General features: G+C 38.8%; 1 protein-coding gene across 1 annotated transcript in view; it reads left to right on the top strand.

The window, feature by feature from the left end:
• The window catches only part of MSH3 (mutS homolog 3), a 180,670-nt gene that overhangs the window by 5,181 nt on the left and 161,023 nt on the right, over window positions 1-14,466 (top strand). The window contains 5 exon segments of the mRNA XM_045074386.1: window positions 1,979-2,199; window positions 5,935-6,150; window positions 7,998-8,114; window positions 8,502-8,619; window positions 10,999-11,144. Coding sequence (XP_044930321.1) covers window positions 1,979-2,199; window positions 5,935-6,150; window positions 7,998-8,114; window positions 8,502-8,619; window positions 10,999-11,144 — 818 coding nt within the window.

Below are 14,466 nucleotides of genomic sequence, written 5' to 3'. Positions count from 1 at the left end.
TTAATAAGTACAACCCCAAGACTGGAAAACCCCCCCCATCCCAGGAAGGTTTTTTAATATCCATAGGAGGGAAGTCCTTGTATAATATACACACTTACAGTATATTTCTGAAGAGTGATTCAAGTATTTATTTTGAAAAGTGGAGAGTAATTTGAAAGAGATTCAAATATACATTATTCCAGCTACAAGATTATTAGGAGACAAGGTACAATTTATGTGTGAAAATAGGTTTAAATATAAATAAGCATATAAAGCTAAATATAAATATGAGAAGTTTTAAACTCATAGGAATGGACCAAACACAATTCTTGCTCTCAGAGTTGGTTTTTTTTTGGTTTGTTTGTTTGTTTTGGTTTTTTTGCTTTAATAGGAAAGGTAAGAGGTTATAAATGCAGTCCCTTTTTCATTATATTTAGAAGTGGCTACCTAATAGTATTACCCTAAAGGGAAATATAATGTATTCTGGCATATAGTAGATAGTAGACAGTCAATGATAGTTTTCTTTCTTTTATGGATTGCTTGCTTAAGAAGAACTGCCAGTTGGCAGCCTGGGATAAGTGCTATGGAGAAATGTGATCTTATTATAGGAACACAGACAAAAGATGATTTTAAGCTAAGGGAGTTAGCAGGAGTTTCATGGAAAAGTAATTTTGCGAGGGATGATATGGATGATAAGGATGAATGGATGATAAGATTTTGACGTGAAAATTGGGGTTAAGGGCCTTCAGGGAGAAAGCATAGCATGAGTAAAGCTGTGGAGGTGGGATAGTAGGCATGTTAGGGCAGGGTGATGATCAGCCTTCCTTGGAGAACTCTGGGGTCAGTATCTCTAAGTCTTTCCCATTAAGTTGATCAATTTCCCTGGTCTGGAGTCTTCCCAGCTCTTGGCTGGAGTGGGGAGCTCTGGCTGCCTGTGTTCTAGAGCTCATGAGGAAAAGGCTGGGTTTCTTAGCCTACAGTAAGCCCCTATTTCCCGTTATTCCTCTGGCTCAGGCACAGTTGTCCCATCTCAGCTGTGCCTGTTCTACCTCTTCCAGAGTAACTTCTAGTTCTCTGCTGACGTGGAGAAGAGCAGCTGCCCTTGAGCTTGGAGTAGGCTAGAGGTCAAGAGATCAACTTGCTTTGAACCAGTCTTCCTTATTTTAGAATCTCCCTTTAGTGCATATGGTATTGCTGCCCTGATTCCTGAGCCTTAAGCATTTTGTGTAGCAAATGGTATTGGTTCTTGGTTTCCTTCACTAGTGGTTTAGTATTTAGCTTTCAGGTATGCTAAATTGGTTATTATTCATCTATTTTTCCTTCTCTTTTCAGATTTTTTTTATTGGTATCTGTCACTTCACAGAGAGAAAAGTCTCTGTCCTTATGTGCTTATATCTTAAAAAAAAAAAGAAAGAAAGAAAGAAAAAAAACCCTACTGTAGTTTGTAATGGGGTTTCAGGACCAAGTGAAATGACATGTATGTTTCAGTATGCTATCTTTACCCTAAATCCAAATGTTTATCTCCTTGTCACATTTTAGTTAGATTCATTGCTTTAATGAGAAGCTCCCTCTTTTTTTTTTTTTTTTAAAGATTTTTATTTATTTGACAGAGAGATCACAAGCAGGCAGAGAGGCAGACAGAGAGAGAGTGAGAAGCAGGCTCCCCGCTGAGCAGAGAGCCCGATGCGGGGCTTGATCCCAGGACCCTGAGATCATGACCCGAGCCGAAGGCAGCGGCTTAACCCACTCAGCCACCCAGGCGCCCCGAGAAGCTCCCTCTTTAAAAAGAGGTTTTAATACTACTCTAAAAAGAAGCAGTGGCTTCTTTACTCAGAAAAATACTCACACCAACACAATTTTGTATGTAATTTTCAGAAGCGTACATTCCTTCCCACAAAATCCGGGTTCATGAACTCCCCCTTCATCATACCCTGGTTATGAATTGACATAATGAGAACAAAATACTATTGTTATATTTTCTTCTGATTTGCTAACTAAGAGCCAAAGAAATGTCTGAGGACCAAGAATGTTTTAAAGTCTCTGGAAAAATTGAAAGAATTCTGCTGCGATTCCGCCCCTCCTCAAGATAGAGTCCAGACAGAACCTCTTCAGGAGAGATTGGCAGTTCTGCCAAAATGTACTGATTTTGACGATATCAATCATCTACGTGCAAAGAAGGCAGTTTCTTGTGAAGACTCCAAATCTCATATTAGTCAAAAGGTATGTGTTCTGTAGATGAATATCCAGGTACTCAAATCAGTAGGTTCCGAAGTGCCATAAGTTTCTGTGGGTTAATATAAGCCAGTGGTTCCCAAACTTGGCTAATCATCCAGATTAGCTTTGGGAGCTTTTGCATTATAGCTTATTTGTTTTTTAAGTCTTCGGAGATTCTGATTTACTATGTATTAAGGAGGGAAGAATTGGTTTGTATTAAAATAGAACCCCCCCCCCCCCCCCCCCCCCCCCGCAAAAAAAAAAGCCTTCAAGGTGATTCTGATGTACAGCCTGGGTTAGGAATCCTTGGCTTGGGAGGATTCTTTTTTTTTTTTTTTAATTTTTTAAAAAAGTTTTATTTATTTATTTGACACAGAGAGAGAGAGAGATCACAAGTAGGTGGAGAGGCAGGCAGAGAGAGAGGAGGAAGCAGGCTCCCCACTGAGCAGAGAGCCCGATACAGGACTTGATCCCAGGACCCTGGGATCATGACCTGAGCTAAAGGCAGAAGCTTTAACCCACTGAGCCACCCAGGTGCCCTGGCTTGGGGGAAATTCTTAATAATGAGTATAAGCACAAGTTTTCTAATCCTCCTTGTAGTTATCATGATGGAAAATCTTAGGCAACATACATGGGTTTTGGGGTTTTTAGCTGAAAACTTGGTGATATAAAGTAAATTCAAAGGCAAACCAAATATATATGGCTCTTCACTTCCACTGCTAGATGGTATATCAATGTTTGCAGCATTTCAAAATCAGAGAATTGAACTTTTGCTCTGTCACTAACATCCACAATTCAGAGCAGTGGTTTGCAGTCCAGCTTTAAATGAGAATCACCTGGAGAACTTAAAAAAAAATTCTGGTAACAAAAACCTTTCTTCAGAATCATCATACTGGTCTTTGCTAAGAACTGAGTATGGATATTGCTTAAAAGCTCTCATTTTAATGTGTAGCCATGGTGGTTGAGAGCTATTGAATTAAAGAAATAGTTCCTTTTTTTCCCTTTGAGTCATTTAAATGAAAAGCTATAGATTCTTAAAAAGCTATGGACTGAAAGCAATGACTTCTTTACTCAGAAAAATACTCACACCAACACAATTTTATACGTAATTTTCAGAAGTTTACATTCCTTCCATCTGGGTTCATGAACTCCCTCTTCATCCAAGCTGAGATCCACTGACTTATCATTGGTCATCAGGAAAAAAGATGTTTTTGTTTTATTTTTAATCTGTTTCAATATTAAGAAGCAGTTCACCTGAGTGTAGTGGTCATAAAAATATAGATATCAAAATGTTTGTCTATTAAAGCTCATTTTATTAATTGGAGAATTTACTCTAGGGCTTCATTAGAGCTTATTTACCATTACTTATACGTAAAATGACCACGTTGGTATTTCTGATTCATAGCACATTAGCAGTCACCAGTTAGAAGGGACAACTAGAAGTGTAGTACATGGATGTCATTGTAGGACATAGCTGTTTGATGGCATGGAAGGACACAGATGACCGGTAGAAGCTTCTTAGTGAAGTTAAATGGCCAGGGTTTAGGAGCTAGAACCATTAGTGTGGGAGTCCACAACCCCATAAGTCTTGTTAGGTTTTGAAATTCCTATTTTAACATTCTGGGAAGCATTTCCACCCAAATGGTTAAAAAATACTCAAGTAATCAGATTGACTTCTTAGTATAAAAGGTTTTTTCTCCATGCCTATTCTCATTCCATATGTGAATAAAGCATTAAGTTAAGAACTTTTTTTTCCTAGGAAATGTATTTTCTTCAAGTATGGATTAGGTGTTACAATATGTAGTATTCCTGGATTTTATGTAAAAGGCATGGTAACAAATGAGATAATCCATCAAAGTTAAAAGTAAATGCATTCTCTCATCTGATACATTGACCTACTCTTCTGTTGCTACACCTCCCCACACTTCCCCACCTCCCTGCTGAGATTTGGAGATTTGCTGGGCTGCACTATTCAGATAATTTACATCTCTGCCTCCTATTTCAGCTAAGCCACATTTTTAAATGCAGCTGTAAAGTACATGTTGCTGGACTTTCTCTTGGAACAAGGTCCTCTCACTTGGCCATATAGGGCATTTCTTTTTTTCTCTTCCCTTCCCCTGCTGATCACCAGTCTTTTATATATATATATATTTTTGTTTTGTTTTGTTTTGTTTTGTTTTGTTTAAGATTTATTTGTTTGAGTCAGTGAGGAGGGGCAGAGGGAGAGGCAAAGAGTGAATCTGAAGTGGACTTACTGCTCTGGGCAGGGCTTCATCCTAGGACCCTGAGATCATGACCTGAGCCGAAAACAAGAGTCAGACACTTAACCAACAGAGCCACCCAGGTGCCTTGATAATTAGTCTTTTAAAGAATATTTATTTATTTTTTTAGTAATCTCTACACTCAACGTGGTGTTCAAACCCATGATCATGAGACCAAGAGTTACATAGTTTTCTGACTGAGCCAGCCAGACGCTAGTCTTTTATGCCATATATATATATATATTTTTTTTTTTATTTTTATTTTTTTTTTTTTTTAAGATTTTATATTTTGTTTGACAGAGCAAGCCAGAGAGCACAAATGGGTGGCGGTAAGGCAAAGAGAGAGGGAGAAGCAGACTCCCTGTGGATCAAGGAGCTCCACTCGGGCTCTATCCCAGGACTCTGGGATCATGACCTGAGCTGACAGCAGGTGCTTAACTGACTAAGCCACCCAGGTGCCCCTTTTAGGCCATGTTTTTAATTCCAGGCGTAGCTGATACATTTTTAGGTGATAGCAGTGATACAGTGACAGCTAGAAGTCAGATTTAGCTTACAAATTTGTCTCATTTTACCTTTTGTATTTATTTATAAGAAGCAAGGAATTTGCCCTAAGCTCTAAACTGGAGTTAGTTAATGGTTTTCACACGTGAAGGGAAGGCTAGCAGGAATACTGATGTTGAAACGTGACCGTGCTTTATACTTCCCAAAAGCTCTCTGTCATATCTCTTTACCAAAAAAAAAAAAAAAAAAAAAAAAAAAAAATTGTGCTTCTTTCTTGTGGTCAAGATTTATGGAATGTACTGTCTTTTGGCCTGTGCTTGGAAATTTGAAACATTCTTTAGCTGATGGTATGCTTATTGAAGGTGGTTTTACCGACTGTTGAGAGAGAGACATTCATCCCTCCTCACTTTTTGTGCCTTACACATCTAGGAATAAGGAAAAGAAAAATGTTAATTACGATAGATTTAATGAAATAAAATTTAAAAAGAGGTGTATAAAACGTTAAAATGCTTGGGTTTTTGAAATTTGCTTAAATATGCAGTAGTTTAGTTTGGTTCTTTTTTTTTTTTTTTTTTTAAGTCTCTTACTCTGAAAAAAAATTTCAAACCTGTGAAAAAGTTTATCTGAATATACTACACACTTCTGTAAACTTTAACTTAAATTGACCAATTGTTAGGTTTTACCAAATTTGCATTCTCTGTCTTTCTGAAAACTGTTATTATGGTTAATACTTTCTTTTTTCTTTTTTTAAGATTTTATTTATTAATTTGACAGAGAGAAATCACAAGTAGACGGAGAGGCAGCCAGAGAGAGAGAGATAGGGAAGCAGGCTCCCTGCTGAGCAGAGAGCCCGATGCGGGACTCGATCCCAGGACCCTGAGATCATGACCTGAGCCGAAGGCAGCGGCTTAACCCACTGAGCCACCCAGGTGCCCCATGGTTAATACTTTCTAAACTGTAAAAATCTTTCTATTGCCAGGGTACGACACTTTCTGATCTCAGTCCTTTTGGATCATCACACACGGGTAATGACAATTCACAGAAAACTTCTGATCCTAAGCCATCTAACAAACGGACAAAAAGCATTTACACACCTTTAGAATTACAATACATAGAACTGAAACAACAGCAGAAAGATGCAATTTTGTGTGTGGAATGTGGATATAAATATAGATTCTTTGGGGAAGATGCAGAGGTAAGTTATTTTTTCAAATGCCCTTTCATGTTTTCATGTCCAGCCTTAAATATTTTCTGATATTTTTGTTTCATTTTCTGACTTTGTAAGAGAGCCAGTGATCAGTTGCCTTTTAAAATGCTGTCAAAGTCAAAACTGAGAATAAACACAGGTGAACTTGGCGGGTTTCTAGGCCCATAGGGGAGGACCAAAGGGACCCTTTTTGAAATTTTGTGCCTTTTCTCCATGTTCTTGTCCAATAACTTCCATCCACTATGAAATGATTGGATGAATCAGATAGTGAATGAACCACAGTCCTGTATTTAATGTTTCCTGATGCAGACTCAAGCGAGAAAACATTTTGAGATGAGATGGCCCATTTACTCCTTTTTTTTTTTTTTTAAAGATTTTTGTTTATTTATTTGACAGAGATCACAAGTAGGCAGAGAGGCAGGCAGAGAGAGAGGAAGAAGCAGGCTCCCAGCTAAGCAGAGAGCCCGATGCGGGGCTCGATCCCAGGACCCTGGGATCATGACCCGAGCCAAAGGCAGAGGCTTTAACCCACTGGGCCACCCAGGTGCCCCTGGCCCATTTACTCTTAAAAATTTTGATAGCCTGGAACATGGTTATGTCTCAGGGGAAGAGCACATTAAGTGCCCGACACCTGCAGAAGATGTTTGAAGTCTTATAGTTTCTTTTTAGGTCAGTCATCTTACTCTGTTAGTCCAAGTTGATTCTGTATTTAATTTTGAGGATTTGAAGTAGGCCAAAGTTAAGGTTAGAAGTGAATTTGAGCATTTTGTGGGCAAGTTTAAGGAAAGCATTGCTGTTGATGTCATGCATGGTTGTGATGATTCCACAACTTCAGATCTGTATCAGATATCAGACATTATCGGAGAGCAATGAGGTGTCACAGCCAACGTCTACCTCATGGACAGGAAGTGAAGACTTAGCCAACTTTTCTTCCAGTTTTTAAAATCCTGTTGTGGGCCTGAAAGCCGTGGTCTTTAGTTGAGGTGGCCATTTGCTGTTATGAAGTTAGACTTTGAAGCAGAGTCTAACTGAGAACAGGGACAGTGTGTTCCTTGAGGACAGGGACAGATACATAGTTGGCATCGTATAGGTAAAGGGGTGAAAGAAAATGTCATTCTCTGCCCTTCTTTCCAGGTCAAGTGGTAAGTTCAGTCTTACCACAGTAAGGGCTAATGTCTTCTGGCCTTGCAGTGAGGAACTAATACAGTTCAGAGTTGGGTGGGGCAGGGGAGTGACAGTGTTGGATGAAAGTTCCATGACTCCAGTGGTCAATTTCTGAGCCTCTGAGCTTTCTAGAAGGTAGTGGGGAGTCAGGTGGTGGTGCTTGGTTCTGCATTCCTATCCTTTATTATGCATCGTACATTAGCTAACCAGACCAGGTGGTTCTCTTCTCACTTCCTCAAAGATGCTGTCTGTCCAAGTAGCTTCAGAATTTATGTAAAGTCCTCATTTTCAGTGTTTGGATGCTTTGTTGCAAATTCTTTCTCTTAGAGTTTCACACTCTGTGAATTGACTAGTCCTTGTGCAGGGAGAGCTCAGCACTTTAAGGTTTTGCTAGATCTAGGGACATAGAAGACCTGTCCTGTTTTTCCCTGTCATTTATAGGTAGAGATGTTGGCCCTGAGGTTAGGCTTTGAGAACTGCCAAAAATCTATTAAACCATAGGCTTCTATATGGGAAATGTCTTCTAAACTTTTTATTGGTATACCACACAGATAGAGAAGTGTGCGGATCATAGGTGTATACCTTGGTGGCTTTTTAGCAAAGTGAGCAAACACCACACAGGGACTCTTGAAAGAGAAATTTACTGATAACTCTCTTTTTAAATTTTTTAGATTGCAGCCCGGGAGCTCAATATTTATTGTCATTTAGATCACAACTTTATGACAGCAAGCATACCTACTCACAGACTGTTTGTTCACGTACGCCGCCTCGTGGCAAAGGGATATAAGGTCAGCTTTGGCTTTGGCTTGCACAAACGGGATTGGAATCCCTTCCAGAGAGTGAAAACATGTTCTGTAAGGTGGTAGGTTGTAATTGGAATTTGGGATTTGGGAAATGAAATTGTGTCACAGTTAATGGTGGTATATCTTCATCAGTTTCTAGTGTACTAAAATTTTAAGGTAAATTTTAAAAACCTCTGTGATAGAGACTTTCTTAGTGACTTATCCACACTTGCAAACTCTTTGTGGTGGTTATTACTAAAGCCCTATATCTGGACATTGTGGACAAATGTGTTTATTTTACATGTTTCAGAATTAACCTTTTGAAGTCTACAAATGTGTTTCTTTAAAACAATTTCCATCAGGTTTGATATTCAGTGTTTATTTTTATTGAAGGTGGGAGTTGTGAAGCAGACGGAAACTGCAGCATTAAAGGCGGTTGGGGACAACAGAAGTTCACTGTTTTCCCGGAAACTGACTGCTCTTTATACAAAATCTACACTCATTGGAGAAGATATCCTTTTTGAGTAGTTTTTCTCGTAACTGTTAGAGTCTTTGTTTTATTTATTTATTTATTTATTTATTTATTTATTTTATTTATTGACATATAATGTATTATTTGCCTCAGGGGTACAGGTCTGTGACTCATCAGGTTTACACATTTCGCAGCACTCACCATAGCACATACCCTCCCCAGTGTCCATCATCTAGCCACGCCATCCCTCCGCTTGCCATCCCCAAAGTCTTTGTTTTAAATAACATTTTTATTGAACTGTTCTTGAAATGGGTACCTTTCTGATGAGATGAGGCATTCTGGTTACCTTGCCCTTTGATTAGTGTGTTAGTGAACAGGGAAAGGTTGGTAGGGGTTGGGAACGAGCATTTTCAAATGCAGTTGTGAAAAGAGAGTTATACTTTAAGAACAAAAGAAGAGAGCCTGGTGATAGCAGGTTGGCAGCTAATTTGAGCTGCACCTTCCCTAGACTTCCCTTCCCTGATTAGGTGCTTAGGGCCTATAGGCTCCTCTGAATCTTCCTGAGGTAAGACCTAAAAAGACAGCTTATTAACTTCAGAATGTGAAAAGAATACTACAGAGTTAGCACAGAGTTGACTCCCTATAAAGGATAATAGATGGGCCATCCTCACTAATTATTAGCTTCATAAAAGTTTTATTTTATTTATTTTTTACTTTTTTTTTTTTTTAAAGATTTTATTTATTTATTTGACAGAGAGAGATTACAAGTAGGCAGAGAGGCAGGCAGAGAGAGAGGAGGAAGCAGGCTCCCTGCTGAGCAGAGAGCCCGATGCAGGACTCGATCCCAGGACCCTGAGATCATGACCTGAGCCGAAGGCAGCGGCTTAACCCACTGAGCCACCCAGGCGCCCCTATTTTTTACTTTTTTTTAGAAAGAGTGCTGGGGGGCGTGGCAGAGGAGAGAGGGAATCTTAAGCAGACTACGTGCTAAGCAGGGAGCCCAATGTGGGGCTCGGTCTCCTGACCCTGAGATCATGACGTGAGCTGGATCATGACCAACCTTGAGTTGGATGCTTAACTGACTGTGCCACCCAGGTGCCCCCCAAATTTTGTTATTTTTGAAAATAGATTGTAGGTGAAGCTTTCTCACTTTGTAAGAATCCTCAGTGTGCACAGTGATTGCCCCCCCCCAATTTTATGGTCATTCATAAATTCAAATGAATTATGTGAAGCAAAATGATTCTAATGGCAAAATGTAAAATTCTGTCTATTTTTTAGAAACCAGAGGCACCTGTGTGGCTTAGTCATTTAAGTGTTTCACTCTTGATTTAGGCTCATGATCTCAGGGTTGTGAGATCGAGCCCTGTATCAGGCCAACTGCTGGCTGTGGAGCCTGCTTCAGATTCTTTCTTTCCATTTGCTTCTGCCCCTCAAAACCTCTAAAAAAATAAAAAATAAAAATAAACCAAATAACTGTATATGAAATGGGACAAAGATGCATTTTAAAATGTGTTTCCTATGTGATGGGATCAGGTCTCAATAAAAATATAGAGATAAAGTCTTAGAAGTTATTGTGTGAAAGCAGTATTTCTTTTATGGTTTTTTACAAACCTGCCTATTAAGAGACTTGGTTAGCTTCTACCAAAATTACAACGACTATTTTGTTCCATTAATATCGTGGATAGAAAGAGCTATTACTGAGTAGACCCCCAAACCGTTAACAGTTCTGTGTGGTTCTAAGCTGATCAGGCTGTAAGAACCTGGTAATTTTATCACTTCTTTTGCTCAACTTGAGTTGAGTTTGCTAAGACGGTACACCTCCCTGCTTCTCTTTTGCTGTTGCTACAGCTCGTACCTGCTGATGTCACAGTTCGTTGTTTTCAGATTGACTTCTGAAAATGACCCAAATCAGCATTTATCCCTGAAAAGTTAATTAACGGACTCATTGCATATACATTCATGCATACACGCATTATGTTTCTCTTTTCTTCTTTGGTTTTCTTTAGCCATGTCTTTTAAAAGTTCTCTTGCTTTTTCTGAGAGCTTTAGGCACTTTAAAGGAGGAAAGTAATTTACACTATTTTAGTGTATTCATGCTTTGACTTGTGGAATTAAGCATTATGGGATTGTTAAGGATTCAAGTCTTAGCATTATCCAAGTAAAAAAGCAGATTACTATTTCAGCTTCCATGAGGGTACTCTCGTAGGCCTTTTGGGAGGTGAGAAGACAGTAGTTGTCTGTCCTTACAAGCCTCATATCTTAGAGAAGATAAGGCCTGTAACTATATATAATCAGAAGAATGAAGGCTTTATGGAAGATTGTGCACAGAGCAAAAATGTCTGGGAAAGTGAACCATTATTTTAAAGGAGAAAGCAGATAATGGGAATGTGGCATATAATTTTCTTTAATGATTATTACATGTGAACCCTTTAGTCAAGCTGGATGATGCTGTAAATGTCGATGAGATAATCACTGATACTTCTACTAGCTTTCTTCTGTGTATCTGTGAAAATAAGGAAAACGTTAAGGACAGAAAAAAGGGGAACATTTTTATTGGAATTGTGGTAAGTGCTTTGTAGGTAAGGACGAATGATAGATGTTCTTGGTATGTGTCTCTGTGAGTACTCATGTATGGCTTACAGTGAGACTGTCTGATGAAATGTGCCCTCAAGTAAGTGTACTGGGAAGACATTTTCCTTATAATTTTATATGTTAAATCACTAGTTAAGATTTTCTTATGTGGCTACTTGGCACTCTGCGCTCTGGAGACATCCAGGTAGTTTCTGTCCGTGCGCTCTAGGAGTTTGGGTTCAGGATGGACACAGTGATGGGCATGGGTATGGATAAGATAGAGCAGAAGAAAACACTAAGCCGACACATGGCATGGTAGTAAAGAGTTTTATACATTTCCTCTAGGGTTTTAAAATTGAATAATGATGGGATCGTTGAATGTCGATTTGGAGGAAAGGCAGTAGTTACGGGGGGAAATGATTCTTGGTGAATACAAAACTCTATGTTTAATTAACATTAAGAATACTTATTGTCATTCTTCTAGAGAAATATAATTTGTGAATCATAGTTTTATTGATTTTTTTCCCTCTAGCAATTTGTGAATAAATTTGCCCATTTACAGACCTAACTGAACTCTGCTCAGAACCTTAAACTTTTTAGTGCCCTTCAGAACTATTACTCCCGTGTTCTGTTGTAAGTGAAGACAAAGTAGGACTCCTTGTCCAAATAGTAACTCATTCTCTTTGTTTTTTCTAACTTTTAGGGTAAGCTGCAATATCAACAAAAATTCTTACAACCCAGATGTCTCCAAAGTACTTTTTATACCTTATTCTGGTTGGATTACTCTTTGCTAACTTGACGTTTGCTTAGCCAGTAAACCTTTGTTTCAGGGAGTTAGCATTACTGTTGGGTGGCTCTAAATGATTTTTTTTTTCTTACCCTTGAGAAGTACTTTTTATCTAGCCACAGGAAAATTGGATCTATTTACAAACAGTAAGGTTATTTGTTTTTAAGCTTTAATATGTATAATGTGCTATTTTATATTTATCCTCAACTCAGTCTAAAGAACAGAGCAGATAGTATACACTTCCTCCTTAGTGCTTGCTGCCAGTGTTAATGATTGTGTATGAATTGGGATGTGAGAGAGAAATGCCTCTCCTGTGTTGTCCTATCCTTGAACTCAGTGACTGCTTTTGGGCTGATGACATCTAGGCTCTGAGTCGAGGCTGTTCCTCCCTCCTGAGCTCCAGCTTCCTGCATCGAACTTTATCCTGGGCACGGCACTCAGGATTTGTCTTCAGTCCTCAAAATCAGTGTGGCGGTAATGGATCTCTTCTTTTTTTTTTTTTTTTTTCCCTCAGGACTGTTATTTGCTGGGTCCCTATTGTGATGAGTGTCATGTGTTCCTCTTTTACTACCTAGGAGTTATCTGCTGGATAGTGGCAGTGTAAAATCAAAGGTTTAAATGTTGATAGTACTACTGCAATAGGGCCCTTGACCTTCACTTTGGGCAGCGCACAGCTTTATACAGACTGACTTTGGATTTCTCAGTGTCACGTATCACATCATAATAAATGTTGCGAGCATTCCAATATAGACCATTTCTCTGATTTAAAAAAGGCAAAGGGTAATTAGGCTGATAAATTTGTTACTTGAACTTTCGTAGCTAGCTTTTGTAAATGTTTGATTTGTAGATTGGGAGATAAATTTACTTATGTATATTAATATACTTATAGTCCAGCTATCTGGGCACTAGAGAAGCCCTCTGGCCTAGAATTAAGGAAGTTCCTTGAGCCAAAAATGAGGGACTTCAAAAACTTATATTCAAAAGAAAAAAATTAATAAAACAGAGTGCATAGTTATAGTAGTTATAGTAATGTGAGACAACCACGTAGGTCAGAAAATAGAATACCGTGTAGCGAAGGGCCCCATGCCTTCAGCAGAGGGAATTTTATTTTTTATTTTTTAATTTTTTTTAAAGATTTTTATTTATTGATTTGACAGAGATCACAAGTGGGCAGAGAGGCAGGCAAAGAGAGAGGGGGAAGCAGGCTCCCCGCTGAGCAGAGAGCCGGATGCGGGGCTCAATCCCAGGACCCTGAGATCATGACCCGAGCCGAAGGCAGAGGCTTAACCCACTGAGCCACCCAGGCATCCCGAGCAGAGGGAATTTTAATGCAGACTTTAATGATAATAATTTCTTTGCTTTAAGTTCCAGTTTTACCACCTTAAACTATATATAAATGTAAATATATTGTGTGTATCTTTTTGGATCTTGCTCCTTTTCTTTACAAACTACTATTTGTATATGAGATTTATTTACCTGTGTTACTGTAATTTTCATTGTCATTGCTCCGTTGTATTTTATTGTATGTTTTATACTTTATTCATTCTTCCATTAATGGACATGTGGGTTCTTTGTAGTTTTTGGTTGTACAGAGAAGGCTGTTAGAAACCTTTTTGTGCATGCCTCTGATATGTACCTAGCTGAGTTTCGTGTATGGGTGTTCATGACTTACCGAGAAAATACCGTGTGGTTTTCCTAAGAGGCTGTGTCGGTTGACTTTGTCGGCAGTGTTTGAGTATAGGGATGAGTGTGACTAAGGCCGGCTGTAGCTAGTGCCATGCCTTCCTTAAGCATCAGCAGTGGACAAGAGTGAGGCTGCATGACCCTGGGCTCCACCACTTTATCACCCTGCAGCCTTGCATAGATTCCTTAACTTTTTTCCTCTTCCAAATCATGATTTTTTTCCAGGTTATCTTTGCTATGGCTTAGGATGATGGGGCGTAGCTTTTAGTTTTCACAGTTGTTTCCCTGGATAGATTCGCTACTTGGGATTCAGAGTTTGTTATATATATACACACACACATACACACACGTCTGTTTTTTTTTTGCAAAAATTATAATTTCATTGATTAATTTTATATAATGAAGTAGAAATTTACTACTACTCTGGTGGCCACATTACTAGGAACTTATTACTTTTAGTTGTGATAACTGCTAAGTGTACAGAACTGTATACTTTGTAAAACTTTCATGATTCTTTTGTAATTTGGCCCTTGCAGTAATCTGAAGATTAGAGCAGGCTGGTTTATTCCCACCTCAAGAGGAGGAAACTGAGGGTCTGGGGACTTGTAAGAGTCACTCTGTCAGTTTTGTTGGATCTAAGACTTAACTCAGAGTGTCTCTAAAATCCCATCTAGCATAGCTTATATATTGGTGAGTCTGACTTCCTACGTAAGAGTCTTGAAAAGTACACAGGTTTTAAAACTCTTTAGAAATGGACTACCTGCTAAAGAGTTTATCCTCTTTACTGTTTCCATGTTTATAATGTGTCAGGGTTATAATTGGGCAACATATTTTGTCTGTGACAT

The sequence above is a fragment of the Mustela putorius genome, unplaced genomic scaffold, assembly GCF_011764305.1.
Source record: "Mustela putorius furo isolate JIRA1106 unplaced genomic scaffold, ASM1176430v1.1 tig00537350_pilon_pilon_pilon, whole genome shotgun sequence".
Lineage (NCBI taxonomy): Eukaryota > Metazoa > Chordata > Mammalia > Carnivora > Mustelidae > Mustela > Mustela putorius.
This window is presented reverse-complemented; position numbering and strand designations above follow the sequence as displayed.